The 21254-nt window shown below is 41.7% G+C and overlaps 1 protein-coding gene across 3 annotated transcripts in view; it reads right to left on the reverse strand.

Annotated features, from left to right (window-relative positions):
* Positions 1-15320: 15320 nt before the first annotated feature.
* Positions 15321-21254, reverse strand: part of LHX1 (LIM homeobox 1) — a 29417-nt gene continuing 23483 nt past the window's right edge. For all 3 annotated transcript variants that reach the window (XM_078683575.1, XM_078683576.1, XM_078683574.1), the window contains exons 4-5: positions 19671-19836; positions 15321-17593 (exon numbers count right to left, since the gene is read on the reverse strand). In XM_078683575.1, the coding sequence (XP_078539701.1) occupies positions 17214-17593; positions 19671-19836 (546 nt within the window). In that variant the 3' untranslated portion in view covers positions 15321-17213. The remainder of the gene's footprint in view (positions 17594-19670; positions 19837-21254) is intronic.

The following is a 21254-nucleotide window of genomic DNA, read 5'->3' on the forward strand; positions in this document are numbered from 1 at the left end:
ATGACCCCTGTTTCGGAACATAAGCAGAGTCGTAGTCAGCTTCCTGGTTCCGTGGAACGGGCTGTGTTGGATTTGCTGGCTCGTAGATGAATTGTAAATGCTTCAAGGTATGATTTGCCAGCGGTTATGGATGTTTTCTTTCAGTGGGAACCGCCTAAGCAAAGGTATGTTTTTAATGTGATGTCTTTGTTTCTGCGTCAGGAATGGGAAGATAATGATTTGGGTTTGATCTCGCAGGAACTACTTGATGTTCAGTCGGATTTTGCTAAAGGGATGATAGTGGAATCTGATATTACGGACGCCGTAGAGACGATACTGGCTTTTAGGTCTAGACTTCCGCCTCAGATATTGTACGAACCTGATTCTTCTGTTAGAAGAAAAGCGAGACAGTATCCCATGAGAGAAGTTTCTCCTGTATGGAAGGAAGCAGTTCAGGCTAATGCAAATCAGGGTATTGTTGCCGCACCGGCTCATTTTCAGCGAGTATGGGTACATGTCCCTTGGGAGAGATCAGAGGCCTTGGCTCTTAAGCAGACCTTACCTGACCCCCGTAAGAATCCTACTGGTTATTATATGGAGTTGTCTCAGACAGTAGAAGCATGTATCATGAATTTAGCCGACATAGATATGTTGATGGGTAATGTAGTTCCGCAACCTTTGTGGGCTAAGATTCGTCATGAGAATCATGTAGCAGAATTAGGAGATACTTGGGCGAATATTGTTGCTGTAGATGCTAGACAAGAGGGAGGTGCTAAACCAGGATATGAGTACGGAAGTTGGTCAAAGGTTGTTCGTGGATAAATTTGTCTTTAATTTGCTTCCCGAACTTTCCAATAAGTTCTGAGAGTTCCTGGGCTGTTTCTTTGTCGGCCCAGATATTGGCTACTGCTCAATATTACGAGAATAGGGATAAAGATGAGAAGGATAAAGCAGAGAAGAAAACGAAAGATCTAAAGACGAAAGTTCTTTTGCAGCAAGCTTTCCGCCTCGTCAGAATCAGTCTCAGTTTCAGCAACCTCCGCAATTTCAGAGATTGTTACAGAAGCATGAGCCATATGTTCAGCGATTCTTTCCTGGCCCTAATCAGTGTGCTTATTGTAGAGAGGAAGGTCATTTCAAGAATAGTTGTCTGACTTTGTTACAGCGTGCGAATGGTGCACCTGGTCAGAGAGGTCGTGGTGGTTTTCAGCAAGTGCCTAGAGGAAGAGGACGTGGTGTGATCCCCCAGAACGAACGTTCTTCTCCCCTACAGAATTCTGCGAATTATTTTGACAGACAGAATGCTCCGAGTGGACAGTCTGCCCAGTATTATGTTGAGGGTTACTATGTTGAAGGTGAGAGTTCTGGTTATAATGATAGCTAGGACAGCCATGGACAAAGTAAGGCAGTAGTGTCAGTTCCAGTAGATCAGAGTAGACCCTATATTTAAGTGATTACATCAGGTGTAGTAGAACCTTTTCTTTTGGATACTGGTGCGACAAAGAGTTCTATTATGCATTCTAAACTCCCTGGCGCACCTTTGTCTGGCTTAACCAATGTTTCCGTAGGATTTTCAGGCGCCCCAGTTCACAATCCGGTTTCTAGTCCTTTGTCCCTTTCTATTGGCCCTTGTGAATTGGAAGCTCCACTTATTCTAACGACTGGTTGTAATGAGAATCTGTTGGGATTGGACTTGCTGAAAAGATTGTGTGCGACATTGCATTGTTCTCCTTCGGGAGTACAGCTTACCCTTGGTAAGAACGTGATTTCTCCAATGTATTTGTCGAAAGATTGTTTGCCACTGGAATTGCGTTCACTTCCTGATACGCTTTGGGCTACGGGTCCAAATGATGTTGGTCTTTTGCAGATTCCACCGTATGTTGTTACCCTTAAAACGAATGCTAAGCTACCTCGTATTCCACAGTATAAAATATCGAGCGATGGCGAGAGAGCTCTTTTGGCGATTGTCTAGGACTTGGTTGAAAAGGGTGTAGTTGAAGAAACGAGAGGTAATGTGTGTAACAGTCCTGTTTTGCCTGTTCTTAAGCGTACTGATGCTTCTAAGCCGCCTGTGTATAGGTTTGTGATTGACCTTCGAGAGTTCAACAAGATTGTCGTGCCACAGTTTCCCGTGGTACCTGATATCACTGCTTTGTTGACTCTGATTCCTGCTTCGGCAGCTTGGTGTTCTGTCATTGACCTGAAGAACGTTTTCTTTAGCATTCCGATCGCTGAGGAGAGTATGGATATTTTCGGCTTCTCTTTAGGAGGACAAAGCTTCCGGTTTAAGAGAGCTCCTCAAGGATATTGTGAAAGTCCTTCAATCTATAGTCAGGTGTTGAAAACACAGCTTGATCGTTTTGTGTTACCTGCTGGTGCTACTCTTATTCAGTACGTTGACGATTTGTTGATTACTGCTGATGATGAAAAGATTTGTAAAGAGGCTACTCTTTCGTTGTTGCGGTATTTTTCTGACCTTCATCATAAAGTGTCACCTTCGAAGTTGCAATATTGCCGCCAAGAAGTAACCTACTTAGGTCATCTCTTGTCGAAGGAGGGAAGGCGATAGACCCCAGAAAGAATTCAAGCAATTGCGCAAATGAGTGTGCCATCCACACAGAGAGAAGTTCGTGCTTTTTTGGGTATTACATCGTATTGTAGGCAATGGATCCCCAATTTTTCATTGTTGCCGAAACCTCTGTTAGCATTGACTATGAAAGATACTCCGTATCCTCTTCCTTGGTCTGATGAATGCCAGAAAAGTTTTTCTGAATTACGTGATGCATTATGTTCGGCTCCTGTGTTGGGTACTCCAGACTATAGCAAGCCTTTTACGTTGTATTTACACGAGAGAGAAGGATGTGCGTTGTCAGTGTTGACACAATCTTTTGGGGACAAGCAGCGTCCATGCGCGTATTTATCAGCAACATTAGACCCAGTTGCTAAATCATTGCCGAGTTGTTGAGAGCTACAGCCGCAGCTGCCGTTTCTATCCGACAGTCTGCTGGTTTGGTATTGGATAACACGTTGATTGTGATGGTTCCGCATGCAGTGGATACTTTATTAAACAGGACTAAGACACAGCACCTTACTAGTGCACGTCTTTCAGGTTACGAGTTGACACTGTTGGCTAGCCATGTTCACATTAAAAGGTGTAATGTGTTGAATCCAGCTACGTTGTTGCCGATCTCTACAGAGACGGATGCTCAAGAACAGAATGATTGTTTTCTTCGTACAGAAGAAGAGACAAAAGCTAGAGTAGACCTTAAAGACACTCCTTTTGAGAATGTTGATGGTACGCTGTGGGTTGATGGTTCGTGTTTTAATCTTCCGAATGGTGAAACGACCGCAGCGTATGCTATCACAACTCTAAATACAGTTGTTGAGACAGCACGCATACCACAGAATTCAGCTCAAGCAGCAGAGCTAATTGCACTGACTAGAGCGTGTGTGTTGTCGGAAGGAAAGCGAGTGAATATTTACACTGATAGTCAGTATGCGTTTGGTGTTGCTCACAGTTTTGGACGTTTGTGGAGAGAGCGTGGATTCCTTACTTCCCATGGAACTAAAATTCAGCATGGGCAGTTAGTGAATGAACTTTTGGAATCTCTCACTCTCCCAAAGCAGATTGCAATTGTGAAGTGTAGTGCACATAAGAAAGTTGTGGACGATGTTGGTCGAGAGAATGCGTTTGCGGATGAAGTTGCGAAGGAAACAGCGGTAGACAGCAAGATGGGTTATGACTGGTGGAATGTGTGAAGACACGATAGAAAGTGTGAAGATGATTCAGGCTGAAGCTACAGAAAAGGAAATGAATGTTTGGAGAGAGAGTACGGGTATGTTGGATTCTACAGGTTGTTGGATTGAGTTGTCGGAACACCAGCGATGGTTGTTGCCAGACGCGTATGTGCTCCCAGTGGTTACAATGGCTTATATAAGTTCGAAAGGGATATGCAAGTTGTTGGCCCCAGTTTGGCAGAATGCTGGAATCCCGAAATGTGCAGAGAACGTGGTGAAACATTGTATGATTTGTCTGCAATATAATCCTGGTAAGGGAACTTCAACTCCAGCTGGTCATTTTGCTCCTCCGACGTATCCGTTTGAGGTGATACAGTTAGATTACATTCACATGGAGAGATGCAACACCCTAAAATACGTTCTTGTGGTTGTTTGCGCCTTTTCTAGATGGATAGAGGCTTACCCCCTAAAAGATAATACTACATTGTCTACAGCCAAGGTTTTTTTTGAGAGAGTATTTCCCTAGGTATGGTTTGCCGAGAATTGTATGGTCGGACAATGGGAGTCAATTTGTAGGTCAGATCATGAAGAAAGTATGCTCTGGATTGGGAATTAACCAAAAGTTCCACGTAGCGAATCACCCCCAGTCTGCTGGACTTGTTGAATGTTACAATGGTACGCTTAAGCTGAAATTGGCTAAGGTACAAGCGAGCACTGGTCTTACATGGCCAGATGCTTTGCCGTTGGCTCTTTTGTCAACAAGGACGACTGTGCATTCTAGAGTGGGACTTATGAGATTGTGTTTGGTCGTCCAGCGAATGTTTGGAGTGTGCCTCGTCCAAAAGAATACAGCAGTATTGAATACCCTATGTTGGTGGATTACTTACATGACTTGACTGCTAAATTACATGTTCTCCACCAACAGGTCTATGACAGTCTGCCGACAGCCACTACAGATCCAGGCCACATACTTGAACCTGGACAGTACGTTCTTGTGAAAAAGTTTCAGCGTACCAAGAACTTGCAGCCTAGATGGACCGGCCCCTATCTGATGTTGTTGGTTACTAGAACCGCGGTTAGAGTTGCAGGCAAAAAGAACTGGGTGCATGCCACCCACTGTAAAAAAGTTCCTTTGCCTTTACCATATGATCAGTGGGTAAGGGACGGTAAAACCGATTCTGATTGTGAGAAGGTCCCTAGATTCGTTCCATTTAGTGATGCTCATTTGATATGGACATGGTCTGAACGTGAGGATGACGAAGTTCTACAAGCTGCTGTGCCTCCGCATTTGAGATTGGACACCACTGAGCCTGAACTCTTGTTTACAGACCAGACAGTGCCTGGTAAAGGCTGTTATAATTTACGACCGAGAAACAACGAACAAATAAAAGTATAATTTTTCCTTTTGTTTTTGGAGAACTGCACTCTCTCATCCAAGAAACTGTTTTGGCCTATTTTTCTTTTTCGAGCTGCCATCCGAGCTCAGCTGTAGGGTCGCGGTATAAAGACTTGGGATTGCAAGCCGTGTAGACACAAGGTCGACGGTTCTGGTTGGTCCAAGGGCGTTCCCTAGACTGACAGATGCATTCCTTAGCGGAAGAGAACCAACTGCCGCGAACAGCACGCAAGAGGATGGAGTTTTTGTGATGGGGAGAGCTGCCGAGAAAATGAACTTTAAAATGAAACTGTGTAAATTAATGCATAGCAAATGTTTTCTGATAATATGTGTTTTGATGTTTTTAAGCATGACGTTAGCATTGGTGGGTTGGGTTGTTTTCACTACCCAATTGACTTCTGCACCCACCTCCCAACCTATGTCTTTTCCTACTACTACTTCTTTGCATTCTTTTCATATCTTACCTGAACACGAGCAAATTAGAAGGTCGGAATTTGTGAATAATTCTTTCGTACAGCTTTTGCATCAACACCAGTTACTAGTGAACACCACTAATTGTTGGGTGTGTGGTCTTATGCCGCATACTATGGATAGAGGTATTCCTTATCTGGTTCTGCCATTCAGTTACAATGGGTCCGTATGGGCATATCAGACGATGTTTGTTTATGCCATCGAAGTCTATCCCCTGCGTTCCATGAGAGGTAACTCAAGTAATAGAGCCTTGGTGAAGGGAATTACAGATATGAGTAGGGATATTGAAACGTATAAGACTATTCCCAAGGATGAGTTACTAGCATATGTTGGTTGGAATGCAACCGGATATAGTATTAGTCTGGGTGAGAAGCAGAGACGGAAGAGGTCACCTCCGATTTGGATCGTACCCCATCGTGGTCATTTTTGTCTGCAAGGGAAAGGCAAGAATCCGAGAGCTCAGTTAGGGAAGAGTGTTTGTACTCAGACGTATGTTTTTGCGTCCCAAACTTCCCCATCGTTTTTAGCAGCTAAGGGCACGTATTTTGTCTGCTATGATAGAGCATATACATGGTTGCCCCCCGATTTTTCGGGAAAAGGTTATGTTGCATATTTGTTGCCTCCTACGTACACTGCTGCTGTAGATTACCACAGAACGAGAGTGGTTAGAGGTGTCTTCGATCAGGAAGATACTACGGGACAAGAAGTGGGAGACTTCTTTAAGGGTTTCCTGCCGTTTTGGGGACCTATGGCAAACAGTAGAAACCTACGGCAATTAACGAGAGTGGTTGAATCCACCGTGAATGAAACTGCCGGTGCCCTTAGTAATTTGACTGCTGAGCTTCAAGCGGATCGTCTTATGACGTTACAGAACCGTATGGTTTTAGATGTCATACTTGCAGATCGAGGTGGAGTATGTAAAGTGATCCAATCGAGTTGCTGCGTTTTCATTCCAGATAATGCTCCTACAGTATATGAGGCCATTTCCAGACTGCATAAGATCTCCGAGTCTATACATGTGGATGAAGGAGATTGGTCGTTGACTGGATGGTTTTGGGGATTGTTATCCACTTGGGGATGGAAGATTCTGATGATCATTGGGATGGTTTTCACGATTCTCTTCTCATGTTGTCTCTGTGTACAGTGTGGCCCTTGTACTACTACGTGTGTGAGAAGACCTGTCTCAAGAGAAGTCCTGAGTAATAGGATGATGCTCCAGCAGCATCTTGATGATCTGATGAATATTGACATCGACTCAGACGCAGACTGAGTGATTGCCTATGTAAGGGCAAAAGGAGGGTGTGTGGTTCCGTGAATTCTGAACCCGTTTTATAAATGGCATGGTTTTGTTACGAATTTGATATTAGCGAACCGTAACTAGTTAGTGCGGCAAGTATGAGTGTTTTCGTCATGTTAGACCGATGGGATTTCGTTCTGAACCCTTGGGTTCCATTTTGTGTATGGCAGCCATTTTGTGGTTGCCCTCACATAGGCCGATGACTGTGGCCGAACTAGTCTTTTTAAGTACACGTACACCTTAGCACCAGTTCCTGCTGACTCCTGTTTGACCTGAGTGAACTGACCCTGTTGCCTGAAGCTGACCTTGTTAAACCAGTTCCTGCCCCTTAGCTGATCAATATTAAGGATCAGAGCACAGGACATCGTAAAGGTTTATGACACACAAATATGCCTTATCCTACTCTCACCGGTTTCTGCTCCTTTCTTTATGGTCTATTTATGATTGGGTTGTGGCCTTTTTTATTATGGGTTCGTTCGACCTGTCTAAAGAAGAATGTTGGGTTTGACCGATGATTGATCATGGGCTGGGCAACTGAAAAGTGGGTTTTACCGTCATGCAATACTTTTGTTGTAGAAACATGTGATTGGTTTAACTGTAAACAAGGAATGTTTGCCTGAAGCATAATGTTTGGCATAAAAAGGGATGACTTGCTTTGTAAAGTTGAGCAGTCTCCTGAGAACTCATACCATGATGATTTCTAGGACTTCTGTTACTGGCTGCAGCCAATAAATTTGATCTCTGGCGCCACCTAGAAGTATTCCGTGTCTCTGTATGCCAGGACAGGTGGAACATCGAAGACATCGGGCGTGTCCCTGACACCGCCGGTTCTGATTGACCCGGTTCTTCAGAAAATACAACTGATAAATTGCAAAAGCCAATAAGTAATTTACATCATCGAATGTCCCTGCTCATTAAAATATGTGGGTAGCACAATATGTGAGCTTAAAAAACAGATTCTTGAGCATGTGCGAGCAACAAAAAATAATGATAGGAGCAACGCAGTGGCAAAGCACATGGAAAGAGAACATGGAGGCAACTGGAAAGATCTGACTTTCTATGCGGTGGAAGCGGTGGGGAAACATACGAGGGGAGGAAATAGAGAGAAGATTCTGAGACAAAAAGAATCGAGACTGCTGGGACGGGAAGTCTCCTGCATGTCTCTAGAGAGAGTGCTTCCCCTGCCTTATGCTAATCTCCAGGCAAGTCACTCAAAAGCTACTGTATGGTTTCTAGATCCCTACCTCAGTGAGCATGACAATCATACATGTCCACTGAGGGTATCCCGTTTTACATAGATTAAGACCCTAGAGTTTGGCTTTGTGGTCGAGGGGGCATGCCTAGTGATCCCTATTTTTCTTAGATTGGCTACTGCCCTCTCTATTAAGGCTGTGGTAGACTAACAGTGGTGGCAGCAATAAATCTATAGTCAGGAGGGGTGAGTCCCTAGGCACCCTCCTGGTCAAGTCAGTGCAATCTGCCATGCCTGTGGTACTGTTGCCTTTGTCTACCTGACGTGTGTTTGAGAGGCCATGGGTATACTAGGGAAGAATGGTGATCTGAGCCAGTGTGAGAAATGTGAGCTGTTCGGCTGGACATCCCAGCTCCCCCGTACCCCCCCCCATTTCCTTGGAAAGAACTGGTGGGCTGTGGTAGACACTCAGCTCTTATCTGGGTTTAGCGGCACTAACTCTGCTAAGAGGACCCTTCCCCACGGGTCAGTGCCTCCTGGGCTGGCGTGAATTAAAATTCCTCTTTAAGGATTTGCACAGACTGGTACCAGGAAAACATGGAACATGCCATGAAGGGCTTGTGATTGGAGGTGTATTCAGGATGAAAAAGTAGCAGACCCTCTGATTGGATGAGCCTATCAATAAGAGGTAATAAAAGTCTGGCCAAGTGGTCAGCTGCTGTTCAAGATGGTCTATGACTGAAGAGGCGGCCACACCAGGTCCGTCTGAAGATAGCCAGGTGCAACCCGCAGTGTGAAGGCAGGAGATAAGACACTGTTCACTGCGTTTGGAACTATGGCAGTTTTCTCTATGACGGATGGAGTCTGCAGCTAAGAGTTCAATGAGAATCCAGGGCATCAGCAACACTGGAGACCAGCTGTTTCTGTGACGTGTGGAGTGTGCGCTTTTGAACAAGGAAATTACAGACAGCTGCCCAGGGTGTGGAAAGGAAGCTTACAGCACATCAAGGAAACTTGTGTGGAAGAAAGCTCGCAGCACATCAAGGGAGCCAGAGAGGAGGAAGCTTGATTCTAGTCCTTGAAGGTGAGATCAAATCTCCTCTAACCTCCTCCCCTGCACTGTGGGAGCCTGTACAAGCAGTAGCTGGGAATAGAGGCCAGTGAAACAGGCCCCCACCTTTCTTTTTGTGATCTCTGGGTGTATTAGGGTGAACTGGCACTCTGTTCAGCCACTACCCTCCTACAGCTAGCCAGTGGCTACTGGACTAGTGGGACTCCAATAAACTGTGCTAAGACATCAGGCACCTGTGGTCAGATCCCTGACACCACTAGAGCAGTGTCCTCACTCACGACGGGAGGGCACTTCTGTTGCTTTGGGTGGGGGTTATGGGGCTGATCAAGAGAACATTTGACTTCACATCATATGCTGAAACTATATCCGTTCAATCCAAAGATTGGTATCAAGGCTCCAGTGAATGAGAGCAGCCCTGTGTAACATGCTCTGTAATATGCAGTGCTTATCGTGTGTTTTCATGTTAACTGTCTTTTTATAGTGCTTGGCGTCTAGGCGCTATAATTCTGGTTGGGGTCAGAACTCTGTCCCAGAGGGTTGTAGAGACATCTGGTTTTCAGTATTAACCTAGTTTTATGTGTATTATAATTATCTTGTGTTTATTAAAGCACTTTTCTTTTATAAAAAGTAAAGCACTGACTGGACATTGAGTTTATCAGCTGGTGGTACGGTGTGCACTGTATTCTGGATGTCTAACCCCACTTCACCTCCTTGAGTAAGCCTTGGACTGCTTTGTCACGCAACCCTGAGAGAGTAAAGTGCTGGAGAGGAGTACTTGGTTATCCAGTTTTGGGTCCACTAGTACTGAGGCCCCAGGACACCAGTGGGGGAACACTCCAGTTGATGCGATTAGAGCGCAGTTACCCCTGAGTGCCCTGGAAGCCTGGTCTAACAGAGATATATTTTGAGTTTTCGTACTCTGACTACAAATGGTCTGAATCAAGATGAGGAACTGTATTCACACTTGTAAATATGAACAAAATGAATGTATATATTGAACCAGATGAACAATTGCCTCTCAAGATACTTTTATCTAATTTTGTTCTATCTTTTCATAATTTTTCCATAAAGTATCATGTAGGTGGAGGGTTAAGCAGCGGAATAATCTTTCTTTGAGAAACAGGTTGTAAAGCGGATTAAGAACTGACAAAGCTGCACTGTATATAATGTTTGAACTTATAGTTTATGTATTACGGATAATTGGAATGTACTCATATGAAAAATTATGAACAACAGAGGGGAGAAAACTAATAGTATAAAATAAATAAATAGTTTGCATTAATAAGAACACAAAGTATAATCACAAGATTCACCCACTGGAGGGAATGAATGAGAAGTATAATTATCCACTAGAGGATAGAATTGACGTGGAAATAGAAAGTGAATATGCTGGGGGCTGTTTCTGTATTCAGAATCGCTCGTTTTAATTTATAAAGAAGCTTCACTTGATCGTGTGAAATATGAGGGACTAAGAGACGGACAAACTAGAAATGGAAAAACATTAACAATGCATGCTGAATATTTAATGACGATGTAAATATATTTGTAAGTATGTTTATAATTAGCGTACAATGCCTAAAACTGAATGAGTAATAAACTGATTATCATATATGTTATCACTAGTTGGGTGGAGAAATGTAAGTTTAAGATGTGATTGTAGCAATATGAACTACAATAACCAGAATGCCCTACATCAGGTGACAGGAAGTGATGTTACTGATTGCTACAGGTTTAAAAAAAAAGAAAAAAAACTTAGATACCTGTGTAACTATCAACCTCGTGAACAAGTTCTTTGTTAAGATCGAAACACAGAGGAATACTGGTATGCAGATTATTGCTTAAGTAAATTACAACTTTAAAATCACCAAGTTGGAGACGCCTGATACTTGTGAGTGCAAGCAGATTTGTTTCTATCTGTAGACACTGGATATAATTGGTAAAGGCTTGGCTCTGCTGTACCGTGAACGCACAGCCTGAGAGCGCCTGGATGTCAAAGTATGGGCTAACGTTGAAAGGATATATGTATGTATGTATGTATGTGTGTGTATATATGTGTGTGTGTATATATATATATATATACACACACACACACACACACAAACACATATATATACACACAAATATATATATATATCTTTTTAAAATACATTTATTTAACAAGGTTTTCATTTAATTGTATACTACTACAAAAGTCGCTACAAAAGTGAAGTTCATGAATACAGAAAAGTAATAAACGTATACAAAAGTGTAAATTTACTCAAAAGTGCAGTTTGTGGATCAGGCCTGGAGTGTTTGAGGACTAAGTCAGAGGAGTGGTCAATGAAATGCTTTGCAAATGTTATGATCTCTCACAAGAAGCGCACTTTAGGGGTAGTCACAAAAATGTTGAACTGTGCTCACAATTTGGGGAACACAAAAGTTAGACTTAATTGGATGTGGCGTTTCTGAGTAAAACATTGGGTGCAGGGCACCATGAAATTTGAAATTCAGAAGATGTATACAAGAATGAAAATCACATATAGCGCATCTGTTAATATTTCAGCAGTATTCGTGAAACAAAAAGTAACTAAACTTTTCTAAACCCAAACATATGTATCATCTGGAAAGCTTAAGTTATGCCATTGTGGTATAACAAACATATGTAGAAACATCCTTCTGAGTTAATTACAAACATTTCTTTGGTTATATACTCTGTCATTTAATTATACATGCGTACATTATGGGTCAATTGAAATATTTGTGGATGAGAAAACATTGGGACTTACTCAGATACATGAGCAAAATGTATGCTTTGTGTAAGTGACAACTTTCTTTAATACCACCTGTGAATAGACCCAAAGTAAACTTTACTTTATGTCTCGATATATTCACGTTTATTCTTCTCCATATCCCCTGGGTATGAATGATTCCCAGTGGCTCGAGTCACTTCAGTGTCACGTGCTTTGTAATGCAAAAGTTTCCTCCTAGCACCAAAATATTATAATAATGCCTGCTTTCGCCCACACTGCACACTTATGACCTTCGGCAGGGCTCTTGCAATAAGATTGGAAGGCGAGCAGTCTGTGGTAAGTAGACCCACACAACCAATGCGGATGGCACTGGCGCATCTTATCCAACTAATCCAATGGTCTGCATTCTATTCAATCACTCCAGTGCTGTCAATTTAAAATAGTTCTGGTTCCTATTTCATACCATTGTAATAATTTAAAATCGATTTTACACAATTATTTTCATAAAGCAGATTACACATATATCGTTTCTAAGTCCTCATTCGCAAATGGCAGAGTCCAGGTTACCTTGGATGACTGCAAAAAGAACCCTTTCATGCTTCTTTTTCTGCACGGAAAAGCGGTCAGCTACTTATAGGCATAAATAATACGTGTTTTTGTCTATTACAGTCTTCAATGATTCGCTCTGTATTTCTAACTCCTGTAACTTTAATGTACACCTCTTTCATTTCTCTCATTAACAAAAACTCTATTAGAACAATGACACTACTAGCAATACAAACTAGACAGTTTCACTTACTACTAGTAATAACAGTGACACTACTAACACTAGAAACGGCATTGCTTTAATTCATACTAATAATGATACGACAACTAACATTAGAAATTATGTTTCTTCAATTACTACTAATAACAATGTCACTACTATCAATAATACTATAAATGACATTGCTTTGATTACCACTACTAACAATGACACTACTAATACCAACACTAGAAATGTTCTTGATTACTACTAACAATTATATTTGTTCAATTACTACTAAGAATAACATTGACAGACACTACTACTAACACTACAATTTAATGTTTTTGATTATTACTAACAATGACATTAATACTAAAAATATAACTCCCACTGATAAAAACGCCAAGACTATAGCTATTAGCCACTAACACTACTATTAACAATAATTGCACTAATAAGAACAATAGTTCTATTACTGTTAATACGTTCATTGATCCCGTCACTAATAATATTAATAGTAATGACAATTCTTCTAATAAGATCGGTAACAGTTGTACTACTTCGACTACCATTATTGCACCCAATATAATACTGCTAATAATAAGAACAAGAATACTGCCACTTCTTCCCATACTACTAATACTAATATTAATAATGAAATCTGCAACAAAAGCGGCTTAAGTGAGATTCAGAGAGTAGAAGGACCATCAGCATGGCCCTTCTCCATAAGATCCAAGGAGTCTGACATTCTTATATGACAAACTTGCTGGATGTTACTGTTAGATTGCTTACCTGTTGCATAAAGTCATTTTTGGACTGAGGGCTGATATCATTTGGGGGATGATGCAGGAGTGCATTTCCATGGGTTGCTGGCGGGCTTGAGGTGTAAATGATGCCTATCACTTGTTCACGAAAATTATAACTTTAACTCCATCTTGCCTTTTTCTTCAAAAAAGTGAATGCACCAAACAGGAACGACATGACTTAAAAAGGAATATGCATGTTAGGAAGGTTTAAAGAATCCTTTCCCACAATAGCCACATAACTCTAGATTTGTTGATGCATCTACCCATAGTAAAATACAACAAAATAACATATAACATACGAACACATAAAAAGCAATGACAATAGCAAAATAATCATAGCATCACAACAACATGTAACATAACCACAGACAGCAACAAACAAAAGGTACATTATGCAGCATAATATAACAAGGGCACATAATGTAACAGGATATAAGGTAACAGCACATGACATAATAAATACTATGGGGCCCTACTGCCTCCGACCGACACAGTCTCGGTGTGTGAACCGACCGACCGTAGGTGGTTCTGAACACTGAATTACAATGCGACCGCACATGGTGCGGTCGCAAACTGCCATTTCTCTATGGGAGCTTGTGCAGCGGGTGGAAACTGCCCGCAGCACAAGCTCCCATAGAGAAATGGGAGTTTGTGTAAATCCCTGCACCGTGTTCCTGCCACACGGTATAGGGATTTTCAGGGGGTACCATAGGTGTCTCCCAGGCCCACAACTGCAAAGGGATGGGGGCCCTACTAGGGGCTTCCAAAGTCACTTTCCAACAGCCTTTCCATGTCAGAAACCTGACATGAAACGCTGTTGGAAACCAACATCATAATCCCGAAGGCGAAAACGCTGTCCGTAAGGGATTATGACAGGTATCCGACCAGTGGACGGGCTCCTTGAGCACTTCGGAACACAGTCAGATTGACTGGCTGGTTTACAGTCCGACTGCCCACATTGAAATTCCACGGTCGGACTGTAAACATACAGTGTCGGTCGGTTAGCCTCCGACGAGCAGTCGGAGGCTTACCAACTGACATCGTAATGAGGCCCATATGTAATAGAACAGAGTAAGGACTCACTAGGTTATGTAATATAACACAACAGACTGCAGATACATTCCGCAACATAATATAATTCCACCTTTCTCAAACTTACAGCCCATATTCCAGTGTTAAAATAATATGTCATCTGTATTACACTTACCAGATATGTTCAAGCAAATACTATCAGTTTAAATGGCAGAATAACATTTCTATAGAAATATAAAAAATACTAGCAGCATGGATCAAACTGATTTTTATAGTTAAGTATACTAGCTAAATGCCTTCTCATTTCTAAAAAAAATGCTGTCTTTTGATTAAAAACAATACTAGGGCCTGTTAAAAATTTAATTTTGGCAGTAGTGCTTTTTAATATAAACAAATCTTTGATTGCATTATACTCCATTGTCAGTGACATGCATGTTCAGCATGCATAAGTGCCATCATGCTGTAGAAAATATTGCAACGTCAAAACTCTTAGGCAACTTAAGAAAGCTGAGATGTGAATCTGTTAATAAACTTTTTTTAGCATTGGTGCGATTGTTATTGATGTTATTCTCTCCCATGGAACCTGCAACATTTTTCTGTGAAAACAATAAAAGTCTGGAAAAATCGCAATTCTTTTACCCTTGTGAATAAGAAATACTTAAGTTTAAGTACAGCTTGATTATTTTCTGTCTCGTCAAAAGAACCAGTGTATTTGTTTTTCTTCTGATATGTAATGAAATCCTAGCTTGATACATATTTTAAGGTCAAACAGTAATTCCTATTCCTCTAAAACTCCAATTTAATTTTTTTACACACTTTCACACACAAAGAACATTTTGGGCACATTGTATTTGCTTTGTGAAATTTGAGAACTGTTTTATTTACAAGGAACAGTTTTAATTCAAGTAAAAAGTTCGCTTTTTTTATCCTCGATAGAAACCTCAAATATCTGGTCTCCTGAGGTAATAAAATCCTCCCAGATCTCTAAACAAATTGGATTTGTAATACTGTCAAATAAATTAACAAATTATGATGCAGGTTTACTTATGCCTGGCATAGTAAGAATTGAAAGTAAGAGATCACAATCTTTGTACAGTATATATAAGTGCCTTGAATATTCACAAATACATTTTGTACACATATAAATATGGACAAGTAGAAAAGGAGCAGTTTTCCTCGCTTAACATAATCTCCAAAATAAACTGGATATCCCAGCTTTGATCAGATGGGTTTAATGGTCTACATCTCAATTAAACTGGTGTTTTATTGCCTCCATATAGTCAGATGCACATTTAATATGAAAGACCAAAATCTCTTTGTCCATTAAATACACCAGATCATTTTATGCTTTTTGGACGATTTTGTCCTTTAATATATGGAAAAAGAACTGAAGAAATTAAAAAATGTTGCAATTCAAAAATGAAAGAAGCAAAATGATATGTCCAATAACATCAAGGTTTTATTAAAAAAAATCACAAATGTACTTAGTCAACAGATTTCCTTTCATACAGTGGGTGGTCTAAGTATGTTGGAGGGCACAAGAAGCTTGGGTTTATAGAACAGGGAAAGACACGGAATTGAACACATAACGGAAAAATGCTAGCAGCTGAAGACTGCATATCTGACCTTGAATTTAAATATTTTGGACTTTTTCTTTACAGACACAAAAATAAAATATGTGCAGTGGCCTTTCGGCTCATCGAGAATGTTCTACAGGTATACAAAGATGGGTCGCTGTTTACACCTTCTGCGTTTAAATACTTCCAGCGGTTGCTGCTGCCAAGCAGCTTATATTATTTGTGCTATATAATTGCTTTTTTTGGCAACTGTCTGATCCTCTCCTTTATTCCTTTTCTTCTTTCTTTGTAAACAACACTTTAAACAAACAAAGCACAGTGTAACCACAAGCCCTGCAATCTGGCCTTTTACATATTACAGAATTAAAAACAATTTTGGTTGGTTGCTCAAAATGCTTTGCTTTTTTAACACGAGGTTTCTAAGACAGGATTATTACTAAAAGATTTAACTCCTGAATTGTTAACAATAGACGTAAACAGTTGACTGTTTTTTAAGTTCGCTAGTCTTTGTCTTTTTGTCTTGCAAAGGTAGAATATTTAGTGGTTTTTAATTTCAAGTTTGTTAAGGGAGCTTGAACAGACCCTTTGCTTTGAGGATACTTTTTGTCAGTAGCTTTTTGTGAAGGTAGAAGAGTTGATGCTGAGGGCTTTGACACATATTATGTCTTTCTTGTGTTTGTTTATTTTGGCACTAAATAAAAAAATAAAGAAAAATAAACGTAACACGCTGTGTCCTGCCCCACCTGCTGCCGACTTCAGAAGCTTACACGGGGTACTGTTGCTGCCCTGGTTGAACTTTCTGAGCAAACAACACAGTTGGGTAGTTTCTTGCACTTTGAAGAAGCCAAGCGTTCTGTTCTCATCCTGTTGTCTTTCTCTGTGAAGAAACACATCAGGGCGTTCATCCAGTGCTGATTTCTGGCAGCCTACCTCTGTTCAGACCAAAGCAGTGGGACTTGTTCTAGCACAAAGAGTAGCTCTTGGTGTTAACCATCCTTATTTGTTTGAGAAATGGTGACCTGCAGGCTAGCACCCCCTGCCCTGAAGGGGCTGCCAGTAGTCCTTTCCCATGACGAATGTCCCCAGGACAGGAGTGCTGATGTGCGGTCAGTTCTGTTCACCATGAGAGGAGGGATGAAGAGGGGGACCACACGTCGCCCCAAAGTCTGCGAGTAGCTACCAGACAGCAGTCTCGTTCATCTCTGAAGCGTGCGACAAGTGGCTGGCGTAGCTGCCCCCGCCATTCACAGAGAGTGAGGAAAAGGGGGGACTGGGGCCGAACACCTCAGCCGACATGGAGTGCAAAGAGCCAGGCAGGTTGGGTTCAGGGCTCGGAGAGTCCCCAGGGGGGTGCGACATGATGTCAGTGTAGCGCTGTGCATCGCTAGAAGGGTGGTGTCCAGGTAAAGGGTGATCCATGCCACCTAGTGGGGTCCCGGCAGGTCCGGAGGAGGGCACAAAGGGGAGGTCCACTGGTGTCTGGGCTTGGGAGGAAGGGGGACCTTGAGGGAAGAAGTCATAGTTGCTTCCTGGGCCATAGTATTCACTTTGATAATCTACAAAGGAAAAGAAAAATGTGTTACTTTAATATCACTCATTTTCTGGATAGGTTTAATATTACTGTACATGTTACTATCATCATTACCTTTACAGTTAGCATTATTATTGTCCTCGTTACCAAAGTTTGTATTATTCTTGTTTCTAAACATGACTGATACCTTCTTTCTTGCACGTGTATAGTGTACAAAGTATCTTGTTTTATTAACTGCATACCAGACACTAGATACTACACTGATGCATGCAGCAAGTGCTAACAGGAAACACTTGCAATCACAAACACGTATCCTCAGTTTCCGACCAAAAAACCTGTCGTGGGAAAAACAGTCAACTCCTGTCCTTTTTAAGCGACTGAGAGACAGGCAGAGTAATCTAGGAAAACACACACACCTTCATAAACCGGCATCACTCAGCCTCCGGGGTGCAGATTTCGTACAGAGGGGTTCACACAACGCAGAATAAAGGAGAGCAGAAAAGGCTGGGCCCGGAAATCGCTCCCTCCATCGTAGGGACAGCGGCCCCCAGCTCTGGGAACTGCTGTCTTATAAGGAATGTCTGTTACTGAACAACCCAGAGCTCCGTGCTGGCATTAAACATTACCCAGGGACTTCAAGCAGAACAGCCGCAGCGGCTGTGGCTTCCTGGAGAACTGAGATCACCTGCTCCGATATGTGATCAAAGTTAGGGGTGCCGATTGTACTCAGTCCGAACCCCTCAACTGCGACACTCGCTGCCATAACGAACTCACACTCTAAAAGAAACGTCAGTTCAACACATTTTAAATTTTAAGGAGCTTCAAGCCCTAAGAAAAGCTTCACTATAAAAAATCCTGAACCATATGAAAGGCGTTAATAAGAAAATCTCACCCATTAAAATATACCAAGGTTATAAGGAACTTCCACCCTAGAAAGGCATCAATTAATAGAACCTGCAACCCTATAATGGGTTCAATATATCAACAGCACCCCTAACAAATATTTACTAATCCTGTGAGATGGAGTCCTTTGTGTCTCACAGAGCTTCAGTGAGACTTACACTATAATTTACATTTTTGCTGGATTATTCAGTTTACAATATAAGAAATATACCATTCTGTACATTCGAAGGATATTGCAAGTCACTATGGAATTCCTCGCCCACATCGAGCCAGAAGTCCGCAGCCCGAGTGACTTTAAAAGGGCATGGACCTCCGAGGTGACTTGCAATATCCTTTTTGAAGTAAAGTTCCTCACAATATGTATATCCTACCTCTCCCACACTCTAAATACATTGCTTTCATGAGGAGCAGATGCTAAGCTGGACTTCCTAAGGAAACAGCTCACCAACACCTGAACTTGGGCATCCCTATGTACCCGAATCTGTATGTACTCACATATTTAAAAGTGGTCACCAGGATATCATGACTAGAGGGGAGTGTGGTGAACTCCCCTGAGCTTTTGGTCCAGATCCGACTTTACATCCAGTTGAGTGTAAATTCCAAATTACCATTGGCATAGTGCAGCGTATCAGTGGTGTGGCGGTTGTGTGTGCAGCGTGCCCCAGATGCATTACCATTGTGCCATCTAGCAGAGGGACAAAGGGCAAAGGGGAACCCACACTGCCTGATTTTTCCCCTAGAACACCTCGAATCTCCACGATGGAGAGGAAATCAGTTGACAGAGTCTCACTGTCTCAGGTATTGCTATTGGGGGAGGACTAGAGGCAGGAATCTGCAATCACAGTGCTCTACTTTAAACTGTTGTGAACATTTACTCCCCACACATTCCAGGCTGTTTATTGGATAATATTATTTTGACAGACGTTGCATTTATTCTAACCAAACGCATACGGAATGACACTCATTAGATCAATCATAACTCAAGGACTGGGGGGCACAAAAGAAATAGTAGTTTATTATATTAATCTCTACAAAATGTAAAAGTTGTATTTACATTCACTCCTGTGTTCCATGACTTTATTAGTAAGGCACTCTTCAGTGACTTACAACATCCCTATGTGGTGTTGTAGGGGTGCACTTTCCCATGCAGATCAACCTATGTCTGCAATTTTTATGAGAAATAAATATCATGCACTCACCCCCATAGAAGGAGAAAGGCCCATTGGGTATGAGCTCCCCGGGCTCCAGTCGGTCCACTAGGGGCCTCATTCTGCGGGGGCTCCTGAAAAAGGCATGTCTGCGCGCCCCCAGAGCACTAAGCTGCTTCATCCGCCTCTCCTTGGAGCGTCGATTCTGAAACCACACCTGAAAGAGGCAAAGAGGACTCGCATTAATATACCGTGCCTACAAGAATATGCAATGCTGGCATGGCTGCAGTACTCGACTGAATCTACAACAATCATGTGAATCTACAGCGATCCCCCAGATTCTAAAGGATTCACAGTACAAACAAGAATGTACATAACTTACACCAGTATACAGCACTCACATGGATAAACAGCACTGTCATGGCTATATTATACAGCACTCGCAAAGGTAACTAGAGCTTACATGGATAAAACGTACTTTTTAAGGCACTTACGCGGATAAATAGTACTGATAGGGATATAAGGCACTTGGTGTATAACATTCACATACATACATTGCATCTTCATGAGTGCAAAGCCCTCGCTGAATCATACAGACACACATATATGTAATTGGCAGTACTTTAGGCCTTTGAGGATACAGTTTGTACACGAATGCCTTCAGTACAAACTGAAGGTGCTCATCTCAGATTAAAGATGTACAAAACATGAAGCTTCAAGTGTGTCTTGTTGCACACCCATCCCCCCCAAGAGTGGATTATTATCTGCGAATCTTTATGAATAGTTTCTGACATGCTTTGTTTCCATATGTAAAAGCTATACTTGAAGGTATTTTAACAATACTCGGAGCAGAAGAGGTTACATGTGTACAGTGATATATAGCATCATGACACTGTTCCTGGGAATGTGGGTCAAGTCATCTTCCTCTGTAAAGTCCTAGTAACATGGAATCTGTGAGGCAGTAAGCATTGATTTCCCCAGGTGATTAGACTGGGCTTTGGGAATTAGTATGAATTTGATCTTTGCACTTAACTGACAAATGTGTGAATGCAGGTTTGTTAGCATAATTATTTCCAATGACGTGCTTAATTGAGCCATAATTGTTGTCACCAGTGTGGCATAAATAATGTATACAAACGTGTAAAGAACGTAATATACTGTTTATTATCATTATTGAGTATGGGCAGGGGCCATGGCCATTGAGACATAAAGCCTCAAGTGGGTCATGACAATAGTAATAAAGAACGTACTACTCTGTGTGGACTTTCTTGTATAGTTTATGCTACGCTGCCGTTTCATGTGTGGATGTTATAAATTAAGATATTTAATCAGAACCAGATCACAGGAGGTTAAACTCACGCAGCCAGATAGGATCTCATTAAATAGGATTTGAGAGTAGGCGTTCAGTTATTTCCATCCATAAAGGGATTGTAACACGGAATCTTTCAGGTATTCAACCGTGATTTCTCAAGTAGGTAAAACTGTGCTACTGTGATACCTTCGAAATTGACGTTTGCACCATAGTAAATAATGTATTAATGTCATTTTATCAGTACACCCGCTTCAAAACAGGGCTGGGCTGTGAACCCACAGCAGCACTGGGAATATTGATGGATCAGACCCCCTCCTCCCGAG

Source organism: Lissotriton helveticus, chromosome 3_1 (assembly GCF_964261635.1).
Source record: "Lissotriton helveticus chromosome 3_1, aLisHel1.1, whole genome shotgun sequence".
In the NCBI taxonomy this organism is placed as follows: domain Eukaryota; kingdom Metazoa; phylum Chordata; class Amphibia; order Caudata; family Salamandridae; genus Lissotriton; species Lissotriton helveticus.